The sequence below is a fragment of the Patagioenas fasciata genome, chromosome 5 (genome assembly GCF_037038585.1).
Source record: "Patagioenas fasciata isolate bPatFas1 chromosome 5, bPatFas1.hap1, whole genome shotgun sequence".
In the NCBI taxonomy this organism is placed as follows: Eukaryota; Metazoa; Chordata; class Aves; order Columbiformes; family Columbidae; genus Patagioenas; species Patagioenas fasciata.
In genome coordinates this window covers 12580556-12603416 of record NC_092524.1, presented here as the reverse complement: position 1 = coordinate 12603416, position 22861 = coordinate 12580556, and the positions used below count along the sequence as shown (strand labels likewise).

Below are 22861 nucleotides of genomic sequence, written 5' to 3'. Positions count from 1 at the left end.
AGGTATTAAATGGAACAATTTTACTCATATCAACTCTCCTTCCTCCGCTGGAAAGGGCTGCAAACTGTTTGCTTTCCCAGAAGCTGGAACACTAGTTAGTTTTCTGGGTTGGTTGTTGGGTTTTTTGTTTGGCTGTGGCTTTAGTGTTGTTGATTTGTTTTTCATTTTTTTGGTGTTTCTTTTTTGTGTGTGTGTTTTTTCCTTTGTTGATGTTGTTTTGTTGTTGTTGTTTTTAATTAAGAATATCCCATAGTAAATAAAACATACGCATCAAGTTACACTGTAATACACAGTTCTGAAAAGAAATATGCCTAACCATCTATTCGACTATGTAAATCTATGTGTTGTGGGTATTTCCGCCTGGTGGCCTGATGCTAGACCTGTAAATCAATAATTCAGTATTCAAATAATAGCAGCTAAATTTAGAGAGCACCCACAAAACCTGCCAGAGTCAAACTGGAGCTTTTGACGGTCAGATTTTGTTTCTTGGGCAAGGTGGGAAATGCAATTTATTACCATGGGGAAAGTACGGGTGTTGAAAACTAATTCAGCAACACCTTCAAATATGAAAGCTGCTCCTCAGCCCCAGCCAGGGGGCTGTAAATCCCACAGACAGCGGCTCCCTACGCCCTCACACGTGGCACCGCGACCACCTCCAGACTCACAGGACCAGCCCGCTTTGGAAACCCTGGGGAAGAGCTGGCATGTCAGCAGCTCCCCAGTTCAGATTAAGAACTGCACCATGAACCAGAAAAATCTCAGGTTATAATTACGGTTCTGCAACTGATTTTCTGCATTAAAATCTCTGCATCTGTGTCTTTACCAGGGACAGCAATGCCAGTTTTCTCCAGGAGATTTCAGGCGGTCCCGAGCACTCTGAAAACGTCAAGTTGCTTTATAAGTGTGCTGCCAGATGCAAAAGATTTAATGTGACAGGCTGTGCTTACCTTGTCCTAAGACCCTTCAGCAAAAGCCAGGTAGATTAAAGATATTAATTTTTTCAATTGATTATTTAAAAACTTCCATAAAGTCCCACAACTAGTTCCTCCAAAAAAATAACAGTTCACATTTTGTTTTCAGCAGAAAACGTTTGGAAGCTGTAAAGCTCTCTGGTGTATATGACATAGATATATACTACCAGCAAAAAGGCAGTTTTTCCTCCTTTTAAATGATGGAAAGTCAATTTGCATCATAATTACAACCAAGGCCATGTAACGTTACTTTCAGTTAAAACAGTAAACTACTATAACAGAAGTGTACCTGGGGAATATTTAGAGAAAGCACTAATGATTTCTTCCCTAGTGGTTAATAAATTCACTTCCAGATCAATTTGTTCATGATAGAAACTTGAGAGCATAAACAGTTACACAAGCACATTAGAGCGTGTCTTTCTCAGTATAAATGATTTATTACAATGATTAGCAGCACATAAACAATTTAAAATACAACTCTAATTAGCTTTTTGGAAGAAAAGGAGAAAAACCTTCCTGACTCCCTCTACATATTATGTTTTACTTTTCTAAGTGTGTACTTTTTAATTAAATCCAAATGTCACAATAAATTTAAAGTGTTTTATTACTACCCTGGCTAGCTAAGCCATTCATGCAAACACCCATTGCATTAAACCAGATGCGGGACTGCAAGTGGTTGAGGAGAAAAGGAAAGGAAAGGGGAAGGGGAAGGGGAAGGGGAAGGGGAAGGGGAAGGGGAAGGGGAAGGGGGAAAAGCAATTATTTCTATATTTGACAAGAAATTTGTACAAATGTTTAAAGACAAGATCTTTGGCAAGCTTCCTCTGTTTTACCCAGAGAGGCTGGCCAGCTAATTACTCTTTAATACCTGTTTCCAAGTTTGAAAATGTCACGCCCTGCTAAACTTTCCCCATCAGAAACAAGAGAAGGAGGAGAAGAAAAAGATAAGAAAACTAGTATGTGTAAAATCTAACGTAGTTTACCACAAACAGGCAAAGCAAACTGCCTCTCTTCCTGTACACACATAGATCCTTTTTTTAATGGCTGGGTGGAGTAGAGGGATCAATTAAATGAAAAAGTATTTTCAAAAAGCCTTGTGGTGTCTCCCACAAGATGAGGGGAGCAGTGGGGCTGGGTGTGCGGGGAGCTGTGCTGGCCCCAGGACTCCCAACCCAGGCGGGGATCCCCAAACCTCAGGGCTGCTGCGCTACGCCTTGTTTTACTGCTACATCAGCAGCCTGGACTAAACAGGACAGATGTAGCATAGTTCAGACAAAAGCTACCCATTAAAGGAAGCGGCTACAATTATTAAAATGGGTTAAAGTAAACGGGCACCTCGCAGATAAAGCTTTTGACCTTAGCACGCAGCTCTCTCAAGAACACTTTAGCATAATTTATCTAAATTAAAAACCAAACACCAGATTCTAAAACGGCACAAAAAGATCGTTTAAAAAATGCGATTAAAAAAGTGGGTCAAGGGTTGAAAATTAGTAATTACTACTACAATTAACCAAAATCAGACAGAGACACATAAATGGTGCATATTACTGCAGTTCACGTCAGAAAGGCAAATGTGAGCGGAGCACAGAAGAAAAAGCCTGCAAGTTGCAGAACCACTTGTATAATTAACCTCTGCCACAGCAGAAGACCCGCTCCTGTAACTTTACGCCATTTGTTTCTAAAGAGAAGTGCTGCTAGTTACTACGCCCAGCTATTAGACCACGCTCTTCACCGGTTACTCAACTCTTTGGAAGCTGATATTTTGATTGTCTTCCAGTCTAAGATCTTAGCGCATCTTCACCCTATTAGTAGTACATTTGCCCTTCACCTCCTATTTTAACAGTTCTGAAAAAGACAAGGCAGGCCAACTTCTGAACATCCTGTTATTGAGAAGAGGTCATTTTCCAAAAATGCCACCTGCTAGAGTCCATATTGTTTGAGTGCAAAAGCCTATTGAGAACTGCCAAGCACGGACCATAAAAGGTTTATAAAACAGACTACTTAACACTGGATGAACACAGAAATACTCTGTATGCAACTAGCATCCTTCAGATGATTTTCCTTAGGTTTTGGGGGGCAAAAGATAATTTAACAATTAGCACTTTGTTCCCACTTCAATCTCAGAAGGGCTCTTTGTGAGCTTCCTTGGAGCAACATTGAAAGAACACAGTGGGAAAGAACAGGCTGACTACTGTTTTGAACTATAACCAAAATGAACTATTCTCTAGGTCCCCTCTTGAAGCTATCATCTACTTTAGGTTAGATGAGGAAAATGTAGTTTCAAATCTTATTCAGGCTCCGGTTTAATTTTGAGAGCTCAGAAGGCTCCACAAATCATTCTAAGTTAAAGTAATGAAAATAGGTGAACTTGAGAAGGTGGACAGGCACGAATGATCTCTTCCAAAATAGGGAAGAATCCATCTGTTCCCTTTTAAAGTGCATAAAAGTCTTTGTAGCAGTAATGAAAATTCAGGGATGTAAGTCATGGACATCATAGCAGTCTATTAGAGAGTGAGTGGGGCTGTATTACAGAATACTGCGAGCAGCAGTGATTATATAAAAGGGATGCTGCAAAGGCAGCATAGCAGAGGACAAGTCAAATGATTCAAGGACTCAAGAATCTCAGTTCTTCAAAAATGGAGGGAGAAATGAAGATTTCTCTCTTTTGAAGAGGCAGGATGAGTACAGAGCCACACAGATGTCTGAAACAAGTGGGGAAGATGGAGGTGTAAAGCAGGATGTGCTCCTCAGGTGCAGAAGGCAAGTGGCTGCAGCTCCAGGTGAAGCACAGACAGTGGTTTTGCACCACAGACAGCACAGGGGCCAACAGGAGGAGGGCTCTGCTGTGGTGCTTGTGATGGTCTTTGCTCCTCCTCTCTTCATTCCACACATCAAACCATGCATTTCGGCTACGCAGTCTCAAACAGGAGCAAGCCATGGCCTCCACACCAAGCACCTCGGGTGAGGCAGAGCTGGTCATGGTATCAGACACCCTGTCTGGGGCTGCCCAGCAGCTCAGGTGGTGGGTGCCCAGCTGCCCGACCCTCACAGCAGGGGCTCCCGTCTCCCAGCTCTGTGCCAGACACACCATCAGCTCCCTCTGCAGCACATCCCACAGGATGGCCACCGAAGCTGAGTGTCTGCAAGTGCCCCACCTCTGACCTGCACCAAGAGCCAGCCATGAAACAGCCCTTTTGAACTTTCTGCAAGGGACTGCAGCATCAAGAGGAGCAATGCTGCACTCACCACCTCTTCGGATCCTGTTCCTACAGAGCACCCTCTGCAAAACCAGCCAAAACCACCCCAGGCCCCCGGGACTAAAGACTACTTGATAAGTCATGTAAAATAAAGACTAAAATGTTAACAAACCCTTAACTAGTTAGAAGTATTTTTCTGTGTACATTTTAAAATGGCAGGTTCCACACAACTTCTCTTTAATTCTGTATCAGTTCTTCTGACTTAAAGCCAGTAATACCCAAGACTCACAAAATCCCCCAGTATGTCCTGCTTCCAACCCATGCATGTCCTGGTCCTCCTCTTCCCCTGCTAGATGACTACCTATTATCTCCTCCAATACACAAAGACCCGGTTTACTTTTAACGTTGCCAAAGATACTTATGTGATTTATAGTGTATCTCCTTGCTAGTATTTTTAAAATATCATTGTAAACCAATCTTCCAGTAGAGCATGTGTTTCATTTGGTTTGCACATTGTTTCCCAAATTGTTTTAGAGGAAAAACACTTGACCATAATACCTGTTAGTACAGTAAATCCAGCAAGGGGGAAGGTGAGTATGACATATTAAATTGTATGAGCAATAGAGAAAGCCTTAGCCAGATTAGCATTTGACACAGTATAATACAGAATCTTACTCTCAAAGTAAACTGGAAACAGACTGACAGCCAGCACCCATGCTGATCTGCCCTTGAGTATTGTTCTGAAGCAGGAATCACATGAACTTACATGGGTTTTTTTTGCAATTCAGCATATATATGGTGTTCAGGCCTGAGATCTGAAGACCAGAATTTCATCCCACCACAGATTAACAAAATGCTGTTATTCCAGGAAAGTTACTTTACTTTCATTGCCCTTCTCCACCATTTTTTCAATGCTTAATTCTAACATACTAACTTAGAGATTATTTCTTGCTATTCTGTATGCATACACTGCCTTACATAGCATAGTACCAACAAAGATAAATACAAGCAGTGTCAAGTGTGTAGGTTTTTGTTTTGTTTTCCTGTCCTCTCCCCCCACCACCATGATTTCTTAGTGATTTCTTCCAGGACATAAAAAGCATCTATAGTGTTTATTTCATGGAAACACTGTCATTCAGCATCCGAAGGCTGTGTAAGACCTCTCCTTCACTGGGTAGGCATCTCTGCTAAACTCAAGGGTAAACACTTAAGTGGAAAGATTGCTCTGATAGCTTGCAGGGAAATGCTGAGTAAACACAGCCCTGCTACCAACACTAGTCCTTTAATGACAAACTCATTCAGATGTTAAAGTTGCCTCAAGCGCTTGATCATGATATGCAGCGTGAGGAAAGTTCAAAACCAACTCCTCCTCCTGCATTCTTATACAGCTTCAAACAGCGATGCACGCTTACCTGGCTTGCTTTACAGATCTTGCTTTGATAAGCAAAATTTTAACTAGGCTAATGCCATTTGAAGAGTATTCATTTAATGGAAACAAAATGAGACTTGTCACACTGTTCTCAGCTGGTACCGTAGTAAGAACTCACGTGACTCTCTCTTGTAGAAGGAACCAGCATAATAATCTTCACAACTGGCTTGCTCTGTAGATCTAGTGGAAACTTCAGCTAAGAAGAAGAAATATTTGCTTTCTTTGATTAAGTGTCACCAAGGAGTGTTCTTTAGACAGTCAGTGCTGTAAGCTTACAAGCTAAATGAGAACAGCACACATTAAGAAATCCTATGTACAGATCAGGGTTCGGCAAGATTTTTTGTTGACCTTAAATTTTTATCTAGTTCCTTGGATGGGATGGGAGCGGGAAACAAGTCTTCATTTGAGACTTTAACATGCAGAGTTTACTCAGTGATGAGAATGAGCCAGCCATCCCAAGTAAAAAGATGACGGGATGAAAAGAAGCAAAAGCAAACACGGAGTATCCATCAAGTGTAGCAAAGGGGCTACCATGACATGTTCACAGCTCCTTAGTTCAATGCACTTTTTAATTTGATAAGAACTTTATAATGGGACAAATATTTTGACCATCTTTTGCCAAAAGGCAATCAGAGCTCTGTTTACTGTACAGAAAATGAATCCAGTTGTGTACCGGGAAACATTCCACAACTAAACTACAGTGACCATGAGGCAGCAGCTCCTCCAGCCTGGGAAGGGAGGTGAAGGGAGGAGAGATGAGACTGTCAGTCTCTGGTGTCATTTTTCAAGTCTTGCAGACAGAAAACTGTCTGACTTCATGGCTGGTCACCTACAGGTGACATCAAAATCATTCTCCTTTCCTCTGCCTTGGCTGGTGCAGTTACTATCGCACTCAGCTTGCTCAGGATCCTGCTGGGGCACATTTTTCTTCTGAGAGAAACCACTGGCAAATTACAACTCTGAAAGCAAGGGTGCAGGAGCACTGCACAGGAGCTGCCCACAGGGAACACAGAAATGGTGCTGGGCACAGGTAAAACGGAACAGTACATTGCTGCAGTGTGACCTCTCTGGTTGCTCTTACCCTGACAGCATTTCCAGCATCTCTTCTGCCTGGACTTCTTACAATAGTTGCAGGGCAAAAAAGAACAACAACAACAACAACAACAACAAAAAACACACACACACACGCAAAAAACCCAGAACAAAACAAAAACCCACATCAAAGCTTTAGGTTAGCCTAAGATCTTGACCTACAGCTACATCGCACTTACTCCAAGACAACACTGGGAACAATCCCCAAGAAATTGCCCAAGGAAATCTGACTCCTTTAACACAGATGCACCAAACCCTTGAGATTGTCCATGTGTGGACAGCACTGACGCATCTATGAAACCCCAAGAAAGCCCTAGGTGCTCTGACTGTATCATCAGAAAGGCCTTTCTCTTACCAGATGTTACAGGATGCAAAAAATCCAGATTCTCCACCTTTGCTTTGAAGCAGCAAGATGCTCACTGACTTACAGCAGCTGGCCCCTGCATCCTGGCCAAAGGATTATTGCCCTTGTGGCACCTTTCCTGGTTGCTCCATCATTTGGAGGCGACTGCTGGCTTGGTGGGGAGGCTGACAGGCAGAAGATCCCCAGGAGAGCTCCACAGCTCAGCCCATTTTCTCTCCATGAGGTGCCCAGCAGAAACTCCATGCACTGGGCTGAGCAGCAGCAGCTCTGCCTGCTTGGGTGCACACCCTGACAGCACTGGAATGCACCAGCCTGCAGCCTGGCATTGCTTCCCACAGAGCACATCGTCGTGGCAGGTGGTTGCATTCACCAGGCTGTTTCTAAAAGCAGTTCTAAAGCTGGCAACTGGAAGTGTAGCACCACAAACCCCACAGCTTTGTGTGAGGGAGCACCAGCTGTTTCTCACGTTAATGCACAATGCCTTTGAGCATTGATGCTCACATGAAACGGCGTTAAAAATCTTAGCGCTACCACCAATTCCTGAAAAAGGGGCAGCGATAATGATGTTTCAAAGTAATTTTATTTGGTCCGGGTTTGCTTTTTTTTTTTTGGTGTGTGTTTTTGTTTGTATGTATGTTTTGTTTTTTGGTTTTTTCCCCATTCAAAAGAGCACTCTGCCACTGTTTCCACTACAAGTGATCCCATCTCATTAAGGTCAAGCCTACAGGGTGGACCACGCATAAGGGAAGAGAAGAAGAAAAGATTACGTGGAATTTAGGAGCTCTGCTTGGTGCAGAACAGCTGCGGCATTCAGCATCCCAAGTATGTTGCCACAAGAATTATGTTTCTCTCCCACTCTCCCCAAAGCATTTAATTCAGGGCAGAAGGAATAGAACGTGTTCACCTCTGAGCTCCTGTGCCACAAGCAACCATATTCATTCAGCTTTCCTATTTAACTAAATGGAGTTCACACATGCTGTAGTATAAAGTTACCTCTTGCCATCTGAAAGCAGCCCAATCAATGCTATACACAGAGAGTAGCATTTGAATCAGCCCTAAGTTAATTCTTAGTCGTCGAAACTGTGACAGCATGCTGACCCTTTCAAGTCAACTGGGAGCAGGCAATCTTTGCAGAAGATCCTCAGGCCTTTAATCAGATTCTCAGTGGGTTTTAAAGAGATACTACAGCATCAGTTTGTAAACATCTCTCTAGTGGAAATAAAGATTACTTCTGACCTAGCCAATTACTCAGTCCCAGAAGATATATCCTAGAGTTATAATTGAATGAACCATAGGGGAAGAAAATATATTTTAGGTAGGGGGTAGCAAACCCAAATCCCAACTTAGGATGCAGGCAGCACTGTATCCCGTGGAAAGATCAGATACAGAGAGAAATGCTTATTGGAAAAAAAAAAAAAAAGTCTATTAAATCATCTAGTCCTTTCTCCTACCAGGGCAAGATTGCTCTCTTGAGCACAGAGCCCTACTAATATCAGTGCAAATTATCATCTGAAGCTCTTCCTGAAAAGTAAGTGTGATGGGGAAATACCAAAGCATTAATTTGAGGAGATGCATAGTATCAGGTACTTGTTTGCCACATCACAGCGAATCTGGGGCAAGATGTCAGCCCCTGGTAGCATGGATATGCTGTAAAATGAGTAAGCAATGAGAAAGAAAATGCAGGAGAAAGCAAGCAGAGGACTTGCACTCAGTGCCGAGACAATCAGAGACATTAACCAGTCTCTTGTTGCATTACTTTAAAACTGCATTTTAGCATGCGGAGCCATTGCACTCCATTGCGGAGAGATATAATTACCGACTTTTTAAAAAGAATCAAGTTATTTATTCTGGGGCTATTACAGACTAATGTGTAACAGACATCACCTGATGGGCCGTGAAGGCTCCAAGGGCCATTACAGCCTCACAGGTCAAGACCTATTTGAAGGTTTTAAAGTTTGCGTATCACTGTTCTTGAGCTGAACAGCACAGACAACACCTGCACAACAACACATGCGGAAAAGCTGGAGGAGACTTCTGGGAACAGCTGCTGCTTATGCATTTTCACACTTGGATCAAACCAAATCATATCACTGAAAAGAAGTTGAGAACATGGCTTTTGCCATTCCCATCTAGGAGTTCACCTATAAGCTTGTAGGTTGGTTGTTTTTTTTTTTTTTTTTAAAGGGCATATTGAGGAAGAAAATGGCACTACACCCTCCATGCTTCCCCATCAGGGCCCCCGTTCTATCTTGCTTTCATGGAGAACTAAAATCCCAGCCAAGTGATGGGTTTATAAAATTTTAATAGGAAAGAAAAAGGTATCCTCAGGCAGGATCTTATGTGAAGACTTTCACCATAAATGAATGTTCATGAAAATATGGGTTTTATATGGAAACACTGACAGAGCTTCATATGCTGTGACACGAATGCCTCAGCATGGACTGACAACTGAGGAGGACCAGCAAGTCCCACCTCCCACAGCCAGAGGCTGTCATACCATCTCTTTCTCCAACCCAAACAAGTGACCTTCATGCCTCCACTATTCTCTGGGGAAGGCTGATCTAGAGATCAACTCTTCTGAAGCCCAGAAGCTTTCGAGTTGCTAGCCTAGAAATATTCTTAGCCATTTCCACCTGCTTGTTATAATGACAATAAAATATTTTGGTGTAAAAAGTGTGTTTTCTTTCCTGCCTGGTGTTTCCCATCCTAGTGTCCTCATACAGGGCAGACTGGTCAGCCTTCATTTTGCAAAGGCAGACAAGTTGAAGCATGTACGCTCCTGTCTTCACGAGCATCCTCTCTGCCCCTATCTCCACGTGGACTTACTCTCAGAATGAGTGATCTGTGGCTTACCCATGACAGACAGGGTCTATCAGTGCCTCTTATCCAGCATTATTAACAGCCATCATTATCGGACGTTTCTTTTTCAATCCATTCCAGGACTCCATTTGCCTTTTGCCAGCTACCTCATACCTCAGGCCTTTTGAGGTCCACCATCACATGTTCATAGCACCCTTTGAATCTTTTCTGCCATCTCCAGCTGACAGTAATTCCTGCTTGCACAAGGTCCAGAGATCCCAGCAGAGATCAGCTGGGGCTCCTGCATTCATTTTCTTACTGTTGTGAGCTTTAGACAGGAATGAAACCAAAGGGCAATAGAACAAGGCATCAGTCCACCTCCCATCAGCTACTTGCACGGCAAAACCTTTCAGTGACGTTTTAATGAGATCAGGAAATTTCTATTTAGTGCTCACAAAGTAGCTTTCCCACCCTCTATACTAAAAGGTAAGCTGAACAACTTCTGTTTGAAAGCAGAATTCACGGCTTTGGTGTCAGGATCTAAACCACCACTTCTGAAAACAGTGATGCTTGAGGTTCATTTCCACTCATCTCCCAGATTCAGAATAGAAGCATTATTTCTCATTCACAAAAAAAAAAGAAAGAAATGCCACAAAGAACAGCCACATTCTGTTTAGTTTGTCATTTCTTAAAGCAGCAGTAATCTAAGAGCAGTGCTCCATAGCTAAGGTATAACAATCCTGTATAGAGCCAAAACAGTTGGTTATCTTTTGACAGCCATTGGGTATGTACACGCAGTTCTGCAAGTCAAAGTTTTGCTTTCAGAAAACTTGAAGCTTCTTAACCACATGAAGAAGATGGGCAACCAGGGAGGCTATCTGCGGGATGGACAAAACCAGAGGTTCTCTCAAGTGTGACGGAGATCCAAAGTAGCCAAGAGCCGGCTCTACCCAAAAATTCCTCCTGATCTCTTCAGAATTTAATAGTCATTCTCTTTAGTGTACACACAAACAAGGCAGACTTCAGAAAAAAAAAGAAATGGCATGCAGGGTGGAAGCACCATTACACAGTATTAAAATGTCAGAGATTTAAGCTCTGTGTTGGTTTAGTCATAAGTTACCAACAACCACTGATGGCAGACATAAAGCTTCCCCTAAATTATTAAGCATAAAACAGCAGACTGTAATATTTTGCTAAGCCAAAGTACAGACACAGACAAAGATGTCATTTCAATATTTGAAAACAGCAAGTTTAATTTAAAATAAGAGCAAACCAATAAGCTCAGAAAATAGCAATGTGTGAGAGGAAAATTACACTGCTAGAGAAAAAAGTGGAAGGACTTAAGAAATTTATAAAAGTAATCTCCAAGTGGAAATTAGAAATCAACCCCTAGAAACAGAATAACACAAAAGAAATATTACTGTCCACTTTCTAAATCAATATAACACTGCTACACGACAGAATTACCATGGTAACTCAAGTAAAAAGAATAAAGCAATTCTTATTATTTCAAAATAAAATCACAGCCTGAAGCCCAGCTTTTATTACAACTGCTGATAGATCGCTGGCTTGTATTTATCTGAAATATTGCTTTTCAATCAGCTATTTTATGAATGTACAAATTTCACTGAGCAGCCCACTTAGACTGAATGCTTAAAAACCCCCAAAAAGACTAGTCAATGAATTGATTATACATATGCATGTATTTTTTAAAAGAAAGCCTTATTATATATATATTTTTTTTACTCTATCCAAATTAAAGAGAGATAAGGGAATGAGCAAGAGTAAGTTATAACCTTGTTTAGTCTAAATTCCAACTTACGGAACGCATGTGCATCAGGGGGTGTGGGCAAACACACACAGAAGAAGAGACACATCTGTTCCCTCCTGATCAAAGGAGGAGAGAAAACACTGTCTAAATACAAAGTTGCTCAAGGACATTTTGACTTGCCCTGCTGAGTACTTCAGACGTTGAAAGCATTGTTTGTACAGCTTGGAAAGTGCATCAAGCGCAGGATCCTTGTTGGCGTTGGAGCTGCACTAAAGGCAGAGCTCAGTCAAGTTCCCCCACGCCTCCACGGCTGGTGCCACCTTTTAAACACATTAGTGCAAGGAGAAAACCAGCAGGTTCCCTTCTGCTCCCTCCCCTTGGACCTTCAAAAGAGCATCCATCAGGAACTGACAGCAACAGTCCTCTTAAAAATAACAGCGCTTCTCCTCCGCCCCTGCACCTCCTTCCCCCAGCACAGCAAACTCCCCTGGACCAGCCAAATACTGAGACAGTCACTAGATATGGGGCAGAGCTCCATGGGACCTCAGAGCAATCACACAGAGAACCAAGATGCACGCAGGTTAAGACAACACCATCCACCAAAAAAGGGTCACTACAGAAACACCTGTAGGCTGTCGGGGTGTTTCACAGCACAGCCTTACCTCATTCTTCTGTCACATGCATGTAGCAACAGAGGAGAATGTGACCAACACTTATAATCATGGCAAGAATCAAGAGGAACGTGCCCAATGCTCATAATGGTGGCAGGATGGTTGGCTAGTGAAGGTTTTTCCTCAACAAGTTGCAATTACTTGGACTGAACCTCAAGGACATAAAAAAAATTGCCTATTGAGAGGGGATCAACCCAACTGCCCCAACAACAGCCAAGGAAAGCAACTGTTAGAATAGCACTCCATCCTTCCTAGGAGATCCAGAAGTTGCTTCTCCTCTCTTCTGCGGAGCTCTAACTCCCTAACCCAGCCTGGGGGAGCAGGCGAGGTGGGACCCAGCCCCATCACCGTGCCACAGCAAGGGTTGGTGTTGCCGATGCCACCTGCCTCTTTTGCTGGGCAAGGCAGCAAGGGCTGTGCAGAGAGAAAGCCAAGCTCAACAAGGCTGGGACAACTTGCACAGGAGCCCACCCACACCTCAGGGGGGTCAGGCACATCCCCCCAGATAGCAAGGCCTCAGTTCCAGGAGATGTTAACTTGGGGTGCATAAATTCCTTAATACTGGCAAAATGCTTCAAAGATTAAAAGCAGCGGTGATATGCCAAGTATCATAATTGGAAATAAAGACAAATGCTGCAACAAGAGCAGTAAGCCACCTGCCAGCTGTCTTTTATATTAAAATATTTCAGTGTTCTTAGAGCTGTTTTTCCCATCTCGCTCCAAGTCCAGATGAACTTTGTGGGTTGTTAGTTTTGCCATGCAGCAGTGACATTGCTCATTATTTTAAAAATAGATTTAGAAACTGATCACTCTCAGCTCAATCTAAAAGTATGCACTGTCTTTTAGTGCAATGTAGTCCTTTGCCGTCTACTGCAAATGGGTTTTAAGCACTGGTAGAAACAATGTGTGCTTAATCTGAATGTGGACTGCAGAAAGGTCACACACTCAAATATCCTGTTTTATGTGGTATCTGGTTGTATTTTAAAAAACTCTTTCTAGAGACTTCAAGCCAGCTGAGGTCACAAACAATCATATAGAGATTAGAACAGGGAAAGAGCTGGGGGGAGCAAAGGGGAGCCTTGGTCTGACACACTGAAATAGGACACTCTGAACTGCACTTGGTATTTCTTTAAAAGAAAAAATGGCCAAAGTAGTAAGCTTCAGCAAAACAGTAAATACAGGGGTAAAGAGTTTTTATTCAAACGAAGTCTTGCCTCAGGAGATGGAAGGAGATTCTTGAAATACAGAGATAGGATTTTACATGTGCTAAAAGCATCAGTGTGATACTTTTGGGGAAAAAAAAGGGGGGGGAGGGAATACCTTCGTTGTTATACATGACAAAATAGCAACTAAATGTTTGCTTTGATCCCAGCGCATAAAGGGTGAAGCTTTTAGGCAAGGAGCGGCAGGTGATCTCAGCTCTTCTGCAAGTCCTAATGCTCCTAAAAGCCACTCTTCCAGTTTCTGTAATTGGGCATCAGTAGTTAATGTAGTATTGACTGCATTACATGCTCCTGTGCATCCTCTCACTAATGCCAATTGCATCACCTTGTACATTTACCATATTGCTTAGCCAATAGCTGTTAAAAGCAATCCAAATCATGAATCATATAGGAAACTTTTAGCAAGACACGACATCCAAAGGAGACAATTTACAGTTGAGTTAATCTGGGTACATTAGCGAGACATGGATTCAGGAAGACAGACCAATTTATGTTACTTTAGTTTTACCCTTTATTGCTTTGTATAGGCAAATGAATGGAAGGGCATGGAGTAAAAACAGATATAAAGGAGTCCTTTTCAAAACAGATCTCCATTCTGTGCAGACAGGTCAAAGGGTTTGAGACTGATGCTTGGTTTGGGCTTTCATAACCATAACAGGGTACTTACAGAAATCATTTTGCACAAAGGAGTATAAAGATAAATATATAATGGATTCTGAATAATGTTCAATACCCACCCCCGCTGCAAGTACATTAGGCAGAAACCAGGTTGCTCAACATTATCTAAGGCACAGCCTATCCACGAGTCACCTGCCATCACAACTGCCAGGAAGAGACTTCACACGAGGTCCCAGGTAGGTCTGCTCAGGAGCCCTGTCAGGTGGGAACCCAAGGCAGGAGATGTTCTGCAAAACCCACCAAGGCTCACTGGCTCAAGCCAGTCCTCCAGCCATAGATGTTTATCAAGTCACTTGTCAACATACAGAAAGTAGGACCTTCCCCTGCCTACTGAACTCAAAGGGACTGCATCCTTTTGAAATGTATACCCGTCTCTCTGGAACAGAAGGAAGCGATACAAGCATTAAAGAGGTCTTGGTTAACCCACATCAGCCGTAAGGTAGAGCCAACCAGGAAACAAATTAGTAGCGGGTTCCCTCTGAAAAAGTATGTTTTATAGAACAATTTCACACTGGGTGCTTGACCAAAAGATGCATAGCATATTGACAGAGCACCTTTCTGCTTTTCTGATCAAGCTCAGTAGCACCAGGGAAATAGAGGAGATGGGGAAAAAAGGAAAGGACAGCTAGGAAGTGTGGTCTTATTCACTGCTGATAAGACATGAGGCAATTTGCAGTATTTTGGAAGGAGGGAAAAAAAAAAAGAGAGTGGCAAAGGAAATTTAGGAGAAGTGATGGCTCATCAGCCAAAAACTTTACAGAAGAAAAACTGAACTGCATCCTTAAATACTGAATCCCCAAAATACTGGGAACTCTGGTGTTATAAGTTTGGTTTAAAAAAAGGTCATGATTCCCCTTTGAAAAGCTTCCAGAAGTCTCTTTGAAAGAGTTGCACATGCAGGGAAAATGCCAAAACAAAACATTTTCACTAGCTGATCAATTTAAACAGCTGTGGTAAAGCTGCAGCCACTGGCACCATCATTAACAATTTAAAGCATGGCTGCTTTTGTCTTCCTTCCCAGTTACATTCTCATTATGCCTTTTTATTTATTAGAAACACAGTCCTTCGGAATACATTTCTATATCTCAGATCCATAATAAACCAAGTAGGAACATCCCTGGCTTCTACTCAAATGGATGTTTACATTGGCGAGAGGGTTAATTGTTTAATTCTGGTCCAAGTTCTCTGCAGTTCAGTCATGAATATGCAACAATCATCCACTTTTTCTTTAAGGAAAACAAGAACTGTTGAAATCAATAGTTTAAGAAGAAAGCAAATATTAATTTCACTGCCCAAATCACCCTCTCAGAGTTTGATTAGCATGCGAGGAACTCTGAAGGCTGGTGTAAAGAATTCAGAAATGTTCAATGAAATTAAAACCAACTGTACATTTGGACAACAGAATCCATTATCTGCTTTGATATGCAATGTATGAGGAAACTGGTTTTCAAGAACATTCACTGGAAAGGAGAGCTGAGCATCTGTTTGCGCAGATAGCACCCAACATCGCGCTTGAAAACTTGGGCTGGGGAGTCACCCTGTTGGAGAACAGAGAAAACGCACACGCACTTACACACTGAGAATTTTAAAACTGGTAGCTGCAGTGAATTGTTCTCAGACCATTTATAGGTTTAATTATGTTAATATAATAGTGAACAACTTTCATTTTAAATCGCCTTTCCCTCCACCCCCAACTCTTCAGTGAATAGGAGCTACATTCACTGAATAAATCATGCCCTGGCAACAGTTACGCACATTATTGAAGTTGGGGGCAGTGATTTCTATATGGTTTAAAACAATGTCCATGTATTCTAAATGATGACAGTTCTGTCCAATTTTAAAAATATATAGACCCATTAGAGTTTTATTGTTCAGCATTTAGCAGCATCTGCAGTGCCTTTTTATTCTTACACTGCAACACTAAATGCTTGATACCATTATTCTGATTTTGAATTGATTTCAAGTAAAATACCTTATTTGCCATAAACTTTCATATTCTTTACCTAAGTAAGACTCCGCACAGATGCAATCAGTCATAATGCTAAAAGAACAGTTTGCCTTTAGCAGAAATGTAATAGTTCAAGCTAATGACAGCGAAGCAAAACTTTGAGCAGTGAGCACATTTGCAAAGAGACTAAACTATCTCTAAACATAAAGCCTGAAAACCTTAAGAAAGCCTCCAAATGAAATCAATTAATCCTCCAACCATGATAAATTTCTTGACCATTTAAGAAACGTATTTCAGACTCTGCTGTGACCCTTTATCACCAGACCTAATGGATTACTTTATTAATAATGCACTGGTCTTAAAAGGAATTTTTCCGAAGATTCTACCATAAGAGAGCATTTTCAGAATGGCTATGACAAACTGGCTGACACATTCACGTTGTATCTATTAAAGATAATAAAATTTAACACTAACTTCGAAGAAGACAAATTATGTTCCTCTGCCAGGGTATCAAGCATACTTTCTACTGTATTAAACCAAAATTAGAGCAAACTAATTTCCAAGAATCAGCTGCTTCTTTTGCCCTATTACCCAGGTTGAAAAATGTCCCTACACTGTTATAACGCTTGTTATGTCAACCAGACAACTATCACATCTCACCGGCATCTGGAAACGAAGGATGATGACACCCTACACAGATGCCTACCCAGATCCTTCACCCAGCTGGCCCAAGCAAACACTAAGAATTATTTGGCAGGAATACACCTATGCAAAATAGTTTGCTCCTATCAGGCCTGCTAGCTCCTTTCACCCCTCCTCTTCCCATAGGATAAGTTTGCATCAAAGAGAGATGTAGGTTGTCAGTGCACCAACCACAGTACCTTCCATTTCTTGAAAAGGTTTCGGCAATGACTATCTTGTGATACTCTCATGCCTCTGTACCTGTGATTTCCAGGAGCGGGGGGGCACCTCTAGGAAGATTGCCTCTAGCTCCACACTTGGTCAGCTCCAGAGAAACATGCCAAATTTTTTTTTCCTTCTCCTTTCTGGCCAAACCAAATCTCATATGGTTTATTCTGCTGCCAAGTGTGCCCTGGCATTATTCAGATTCCTTCTTTTACAATCTTCTTCCTCCTTTTCATAAATACATTAATCTTCTGCTGTACATTCGAGTCACAAAAGGACACAGTGTCATGAACTAAAGCCAGACCAAACCTCTGAAATTACACCAAGACCTCGTGTATCAAGATCAAGCCCTCAAAAAAAACCACAGATAACTCAGCTAAATAGGTAAATAAAAGGTTTGGTTCTTTATACACAGGAAGCTAGACAGCAAAGGACCACAGAGAAGGTCCAAGGTAGAGGGGCACAGGCGATTCAAAATAAAAAAAAGCATCCTCAGGAACAATGAAATTCCACGTCATACAAGAAAAAAGCCACCTTGCCATTTCCTCTCCACTCTTTGCTTGATTCCTCAGTAGGCACACCTGAGAAAGGTACATTAAAAAGAAAACAAATATACCAGCAGCACATAGAGCACCTCTTCTTCCTATATGTCACTATTTATATTAGGCTTGTGTACAACTTACATGCGCCTTATTTTTGTGTGCATAATGATTTTTATCAATACAAGCAGATTGTCAGGACCTATCTTACTGGAGGTACATACCTCTCTGTGCACACCTAGCTATCTATAGGTACCCCCATATGTCAGCCAGCTCACTGATCTGCAACACCAGCCCACAGCTCTGCTGCCCTGGCGAGGGTGCCAGGGCACCATTCCTGTGACTGCTATCATACATTCAATGCCACTGCTTTTTTAATTCCAAATGCTGCCTTTCTTTCCTTCTGTGCAGGGTAAGATGGGCTCTTATACAACAGGGAACCCAACTGCTTCTACTAATCCAGTTTCAAATTACCTAATATTCATTGCCCTAAATACCTCCCATCAATGTAAGACCCATTCTCCAAACCCAACACACACAACCAATGAGTATCCATATTTTTCCTTTTAATTTTTAAAGGAATTATGGAAAAAAAAATAAACCCCAAAGCTTTTGTACTGCTACATGTTTAATGGAGTCCTCTGATGTGTTATATACTTGGGCTACTCTTGCGATCTATTTAATCAGAGTTCTGCTTGAAAACACAAAGGATCCGTGATTTGGGGTGCTAGTCTATGCAAACATTGGGATGAACACACAGCTGATCAGTGCTTTTACAAGTGCACACACACTCAATAATTGGGTTGAAGAATACTATGTCTAGTTAACACAGTACAAGTTAGCTAAAAGGAAACTTTCACCCCACACACACATAACAAAGAGCCGTGATTTCTATTAGTGCATTTCATACCATACATGCTGATTACCAGGCTGTGCTTCATTGTTAGCAGAGATTACAGCTGGGATAAGCTGCAGCTTTTTCCTAATTGCTATTATGATGACTGAATTTTTGTTTTGTGTCAAGCATTATTCACACATTATACTCCAAAATTTGATCCCTCCATGATGCATTATTGATTCCACGCAGGCAATCATAACTGCCGCCAATGTGAAGAATTAATTTCGGCTATTCTCCTTGATTTGCATTGCTCCATCATAGCAGAACACAGCTCTATAGGGAAACACAAATTGAAAAGGAAGATTTAAGAAAATGTAGGAAATCCCACTATCTTTTAAAAGAGATGAGTCCTAAAGAGAGGGAAAAAAAAAAAAACCCAAAACCTCCCAAACCCAGCACAACACGTGTGGTCCAGAAAGAAATAAGGTCAGTCAGCCAAATTCATCTTAGTCAGAGGAAGGTTACAAGAGTAGCCTTATGCCTCTAATAAAGTAAACTAGTTTGCTTCAACGTATGTTGCCAAAGAAAACAACTGAACACCTCTGAGAGCAGCACTGCTTCAAAGCCTTTGAAACCCCGTTAGCTTCATTTGTTTTTCCAGCATAAGCAATACTCAACCACTTAGCGTGTCTTTTATCCACAGTCCAGTCAACTGCAAAGCTGATCTAGAAGATGGGTAACAGATGCTTCACATCTACTTTTTTTTTTCTTTTTTGAGTTCTCCTGTGTTAACAAAGCAACTTACGAGAACTCAACAGAAATAAAGCCTGGGAATTTTTTAAAATCATCCCTGAATAAAGTTATTTCACAGTTATAAGATGCCAACTTAATTAGCAAAGAATAAATTCAGAAGGGCAAGACCACTTATACAGGGGCACTGACCCCACATTGGTCAAGACTCAGTCAAAAAGTGTTCAAATCTGCATACAAGAGGGCACTAATAGTGACACACTTCTGCTTCATCTCATGATTAGAAGTGTACAATCTTCAAGAAAAGTCCATTCACATTTTTTCATTGTCCCAAGCGCTTTGCACCAGAATGTAACAAAACCTCATATCCCATGCCAGAAACTTGATTCAAATTCTAGGCACATGAATAAACCCAATTGATAATTTCAGAAATCAAACTTGTAATGAGATTAAAAACTTCCAAATGCTAATTGTAAAATACTGGATAGTATTCAACTCCTCACCCTTTTTTGGGGGGAGGCAAAGAAGGTTAAAACTAGGCATCCATGCACTATTTTCAGTAGCCAAGACTTCTTTCCTAACTGCTCTCCAATACAGTATTAATTCGGTTTTAAAATACTAGAAGACAGATATGGGTCAAGAAACAAAAATCATATTGCTCCAACTTATTAGCACTGGGCAGCTTTCAGTACTATTGACAATACGTGAGTAGCACCCACATGGGAAAGCAAGTGACTTTGAATTACAAGTCATTTTTCTCATAAATATTTTTAAAAGCGCTACATGTATTCTAGTAAAATCAACGCTCCTGCCAAAATATTCAAATTCTACAATTCCTCCAAGTTCTTTGGCTCCCTGTGAAAAGCTGTTGCCTGTCTACAGTCTTACAAATATTCAATAATTTCTTCTACTTCCGAATGACAAATGCCTATGACTTTTTTTTTAACACTTAAAGAGATTTCTGAAAAAAAAATAAAGATCAGAGAATCCAGCAACACACCCATTACACAGCACACTTCATCCATTTGTAAAGGTGAGATGAAACAAGATAATAGCTACAAATGTGTGTGAAAAGTTAAGATGTAGTTCCCACTTCCAATAGGAAAAGCGCTGTCAAGGTGGCGGTCCCTGGCGAGGAGCAGCGCCATTGACGGAAGCCCATCTGAACGGCTGCAGAAGCCTCCTGCTCTGCCTCAGTTTTAATCTTTGCCTTCAGTGTAGAAGCTATGAGGGAAGACCCTGAGCCACAAAGCAGCCTTAGGAAAACCTCATTAGAAAGTTGTGATTAGACTCACCACGTTCGTCCTGGAAACTAGTGGTGACTGAGCAGTTCAGTTGCACACCCTGGTAGGCAACGTGCAAAAGAAGGCATCGTATCATTCAAACTGTTAACTAACACTGCCTATTATTCTTACATCAATTTGTACCCCTTAGTCATCCTTGCTAAAGACCAGTCAGCTTTAAAAAAATAAGTATATAACTCAAATAAGCCAAGCTTTTCTCCAGTTTCATTCATGAAATTACCTTCCAAATGAACCTCCACTTCTGTCATTTATAGAAGGGAGTAAACTCTTAGAATAAGGCAATGCTTTTTCGCTGGAGCAGCTTATTAGCTTATTGTCATTATGTTTATAGCTATGAAGAAAAGCTGCAAGAAATAGATATTAAAGGCGCACATTAAAGAGACCCAAATGACATGCAAGGGAAAGGAAAGAAAATCTCAAAATTAGATTTACAATAAAAGCCGTTAAAATAAACAGGCTAAAATTGACATAATAGAGTATCTTGTAAACAGGAAAATCTAAATAGATTAAAAATAATAATAAAACAAAACAAAACATCAAACTGTTTCTGCTATAACCTTCAGCAAACAGAGCTTGGGGTAAACCCTTCTCCACTGGTTCGATCATACCAGAGAAACGATTAAATAAGAAAAAAAAAGAACAAGCATGCTTTTACCAACACGAGAAAAATATCAGAAGCTGAAAGCAGAGCACTCTGATATGCACAGTGCACATCTGTTTCAAAACTACTTATTTGTACGTTCGCAGGACACAGAAGACACCGAGCACAGGCTTACACAATCTCAGCCCACCTACCGTCCTCCTTGTCCAGCACCATCATCTCGGCAATCGAGAGAAGTCCGGGGACAGATGCTTCTTCTCCAGCAGCCTCCGCTCAGGGGAGAACAGAGCAAGTCTCTGGGAACACAAATGAGCTACGGTACAGCTGATCGTCCTTTAGCAGCAAGTGAGCTCTAATTACCCAGTTGTCCAGCTTTTAACCTAGATTGCACTCAGTTAGAATTACACTCAGAAATAAAGCACTTTGCAGATACAAAAGCAGTCTCACCTACTTTTGTGCCTCAGAATTGCAAGGAACTAAAACTGCAATTTAGAAAGAAGGGGGATCAGAGCTGTTTCTTTGGTTCTCACCTTCTAAATGGCTCAATTTACACAGTATAATCTATTTTAATGTAATTGCATTTGATAGCTCAGAACCCCAGCTGTTGTAACTGCGCAGCTTTCAACCTTATAAAGTGTTTTCCCTTTGGATTCGAGCGGAATCTAAATCTAAACTCATCTTCAGCGAGGGCAGAGCACCCCAGCCCGCCGGCCGCCGCCTCCCTCTCCCGATGTGCGAGCTTTGCACACTTGCTGTTCGCCAAACGCGCCCATCGCCCGGGCCCCCCCCGCCCCCCCGGGCCTCCCGCCGCGCGCTGCCTGCCCGGCTCCGCAGCGCCACCTGCCGGCCCGCGCGGCGCCTCCTGCCCGCGGTGCCCGCAGCGCGGTTCTCTGTGCGCCGGCAGCCGCAGCGCGGCCGTCACTCCGGATTCGCCGCCGGGAGAGCGGGGATTGTGTCTGAGAGCAGCCAGGGGCTCCGGCAGGGCAGCTGCTCAACCCTCCGCAGCGGGCGCGGGCGGCCCAGGCTGGGTTACGCCGGCCCAGGCTGGGTTACGCCAGCCCTGCTGCTCGCAGCTGGATTTCATGCGCCTGTCGTGACTTAAAACCTGCTACTAATTTTCTGTACAAACATTTCGGGTTTGTTTTCACATGTACGTATTAGTTTCAAGGAATACTCTGGAGAATATAACTCCATTTTCACTTGGTCGATCTTAAAATGATCCAAATCAAGTGCGGTACAAACCCTTGCAGGTTTGCTCTGCTTTTCAGAGATGCCATCAATGCCCAAACATGAAGAGATAAGTTTGGGGCCCGTATCTGTAATCCTTCCTCTCACAGCTCCCAGTCCTTACTCGGCCAAGTCACCCGTTGTGTCTGACGGTGCTGGTGAGGACTGCGGGATCAGACGCTTCGCTACCGAGATCAACAGCACCATTTCACCACGTCTTTTAATCCAAGAAAACATTTCATTCCTGCTTTAATGATACTTCCTCCCCTTTACAACCGATACAATGGTACTCTAAAAAGCATGATAGTGGGCTCAAGTTATATATCCTTAATACCAATTTTTAATTAGATTCCTTATCCCCAGCTGAAGTGGCTTTTCCTTCCACCTTCATTCAGACACTTAATACTAACAGTCCCTGAGTGTATTTGATGATAAATGTATCATTTTACATTGAACCGTTTTCATGTAGTACTTTGAACAACTCCTGTTTCCTAGTGATACTAGTTTTCAAGTGTTGAATATGTATTTTAGCAGAGTGCAACCACCATAAATA

The 22861-nt window shown here is 42.0% G+C and overlaps 1 protein-coding gene across 7 annotated transcripts in view; it reads right to left on the bottom strand.

Annotated features, from left to right (window-relative positions):
- LMO1 (LIM domain only 1) overlaps positions 1-22861 on the bottom strand; it is a 62326-nt gene that overhangs the window by 35068 nt on the left and 4397 nt on the right. For 2 of the 7 annotated variants that reach the window (XM_065839707.2, XM_065839708.2), the window contains exon 2: positions 21276-21377. The exons of 2 other annotated variants lie outside the window; for them this stretch is intronic. In XM_065839707.2, coding sequence (XP_065695779.1) covers positions 21276-21300 — 25 coding nt within the window. In that variant the 5' untranslated portion in view covers positions 21301-21377. Of the gene's footprint in view, positions 1-20471; positions 20572-21275; positions 21816-22861 lie in introns of those variants that run through there. 3 more of the 7 variants (XM_071808925.1, XM_065839706.2, XM_071808924.1) reach the window with 3 other exon arrangements.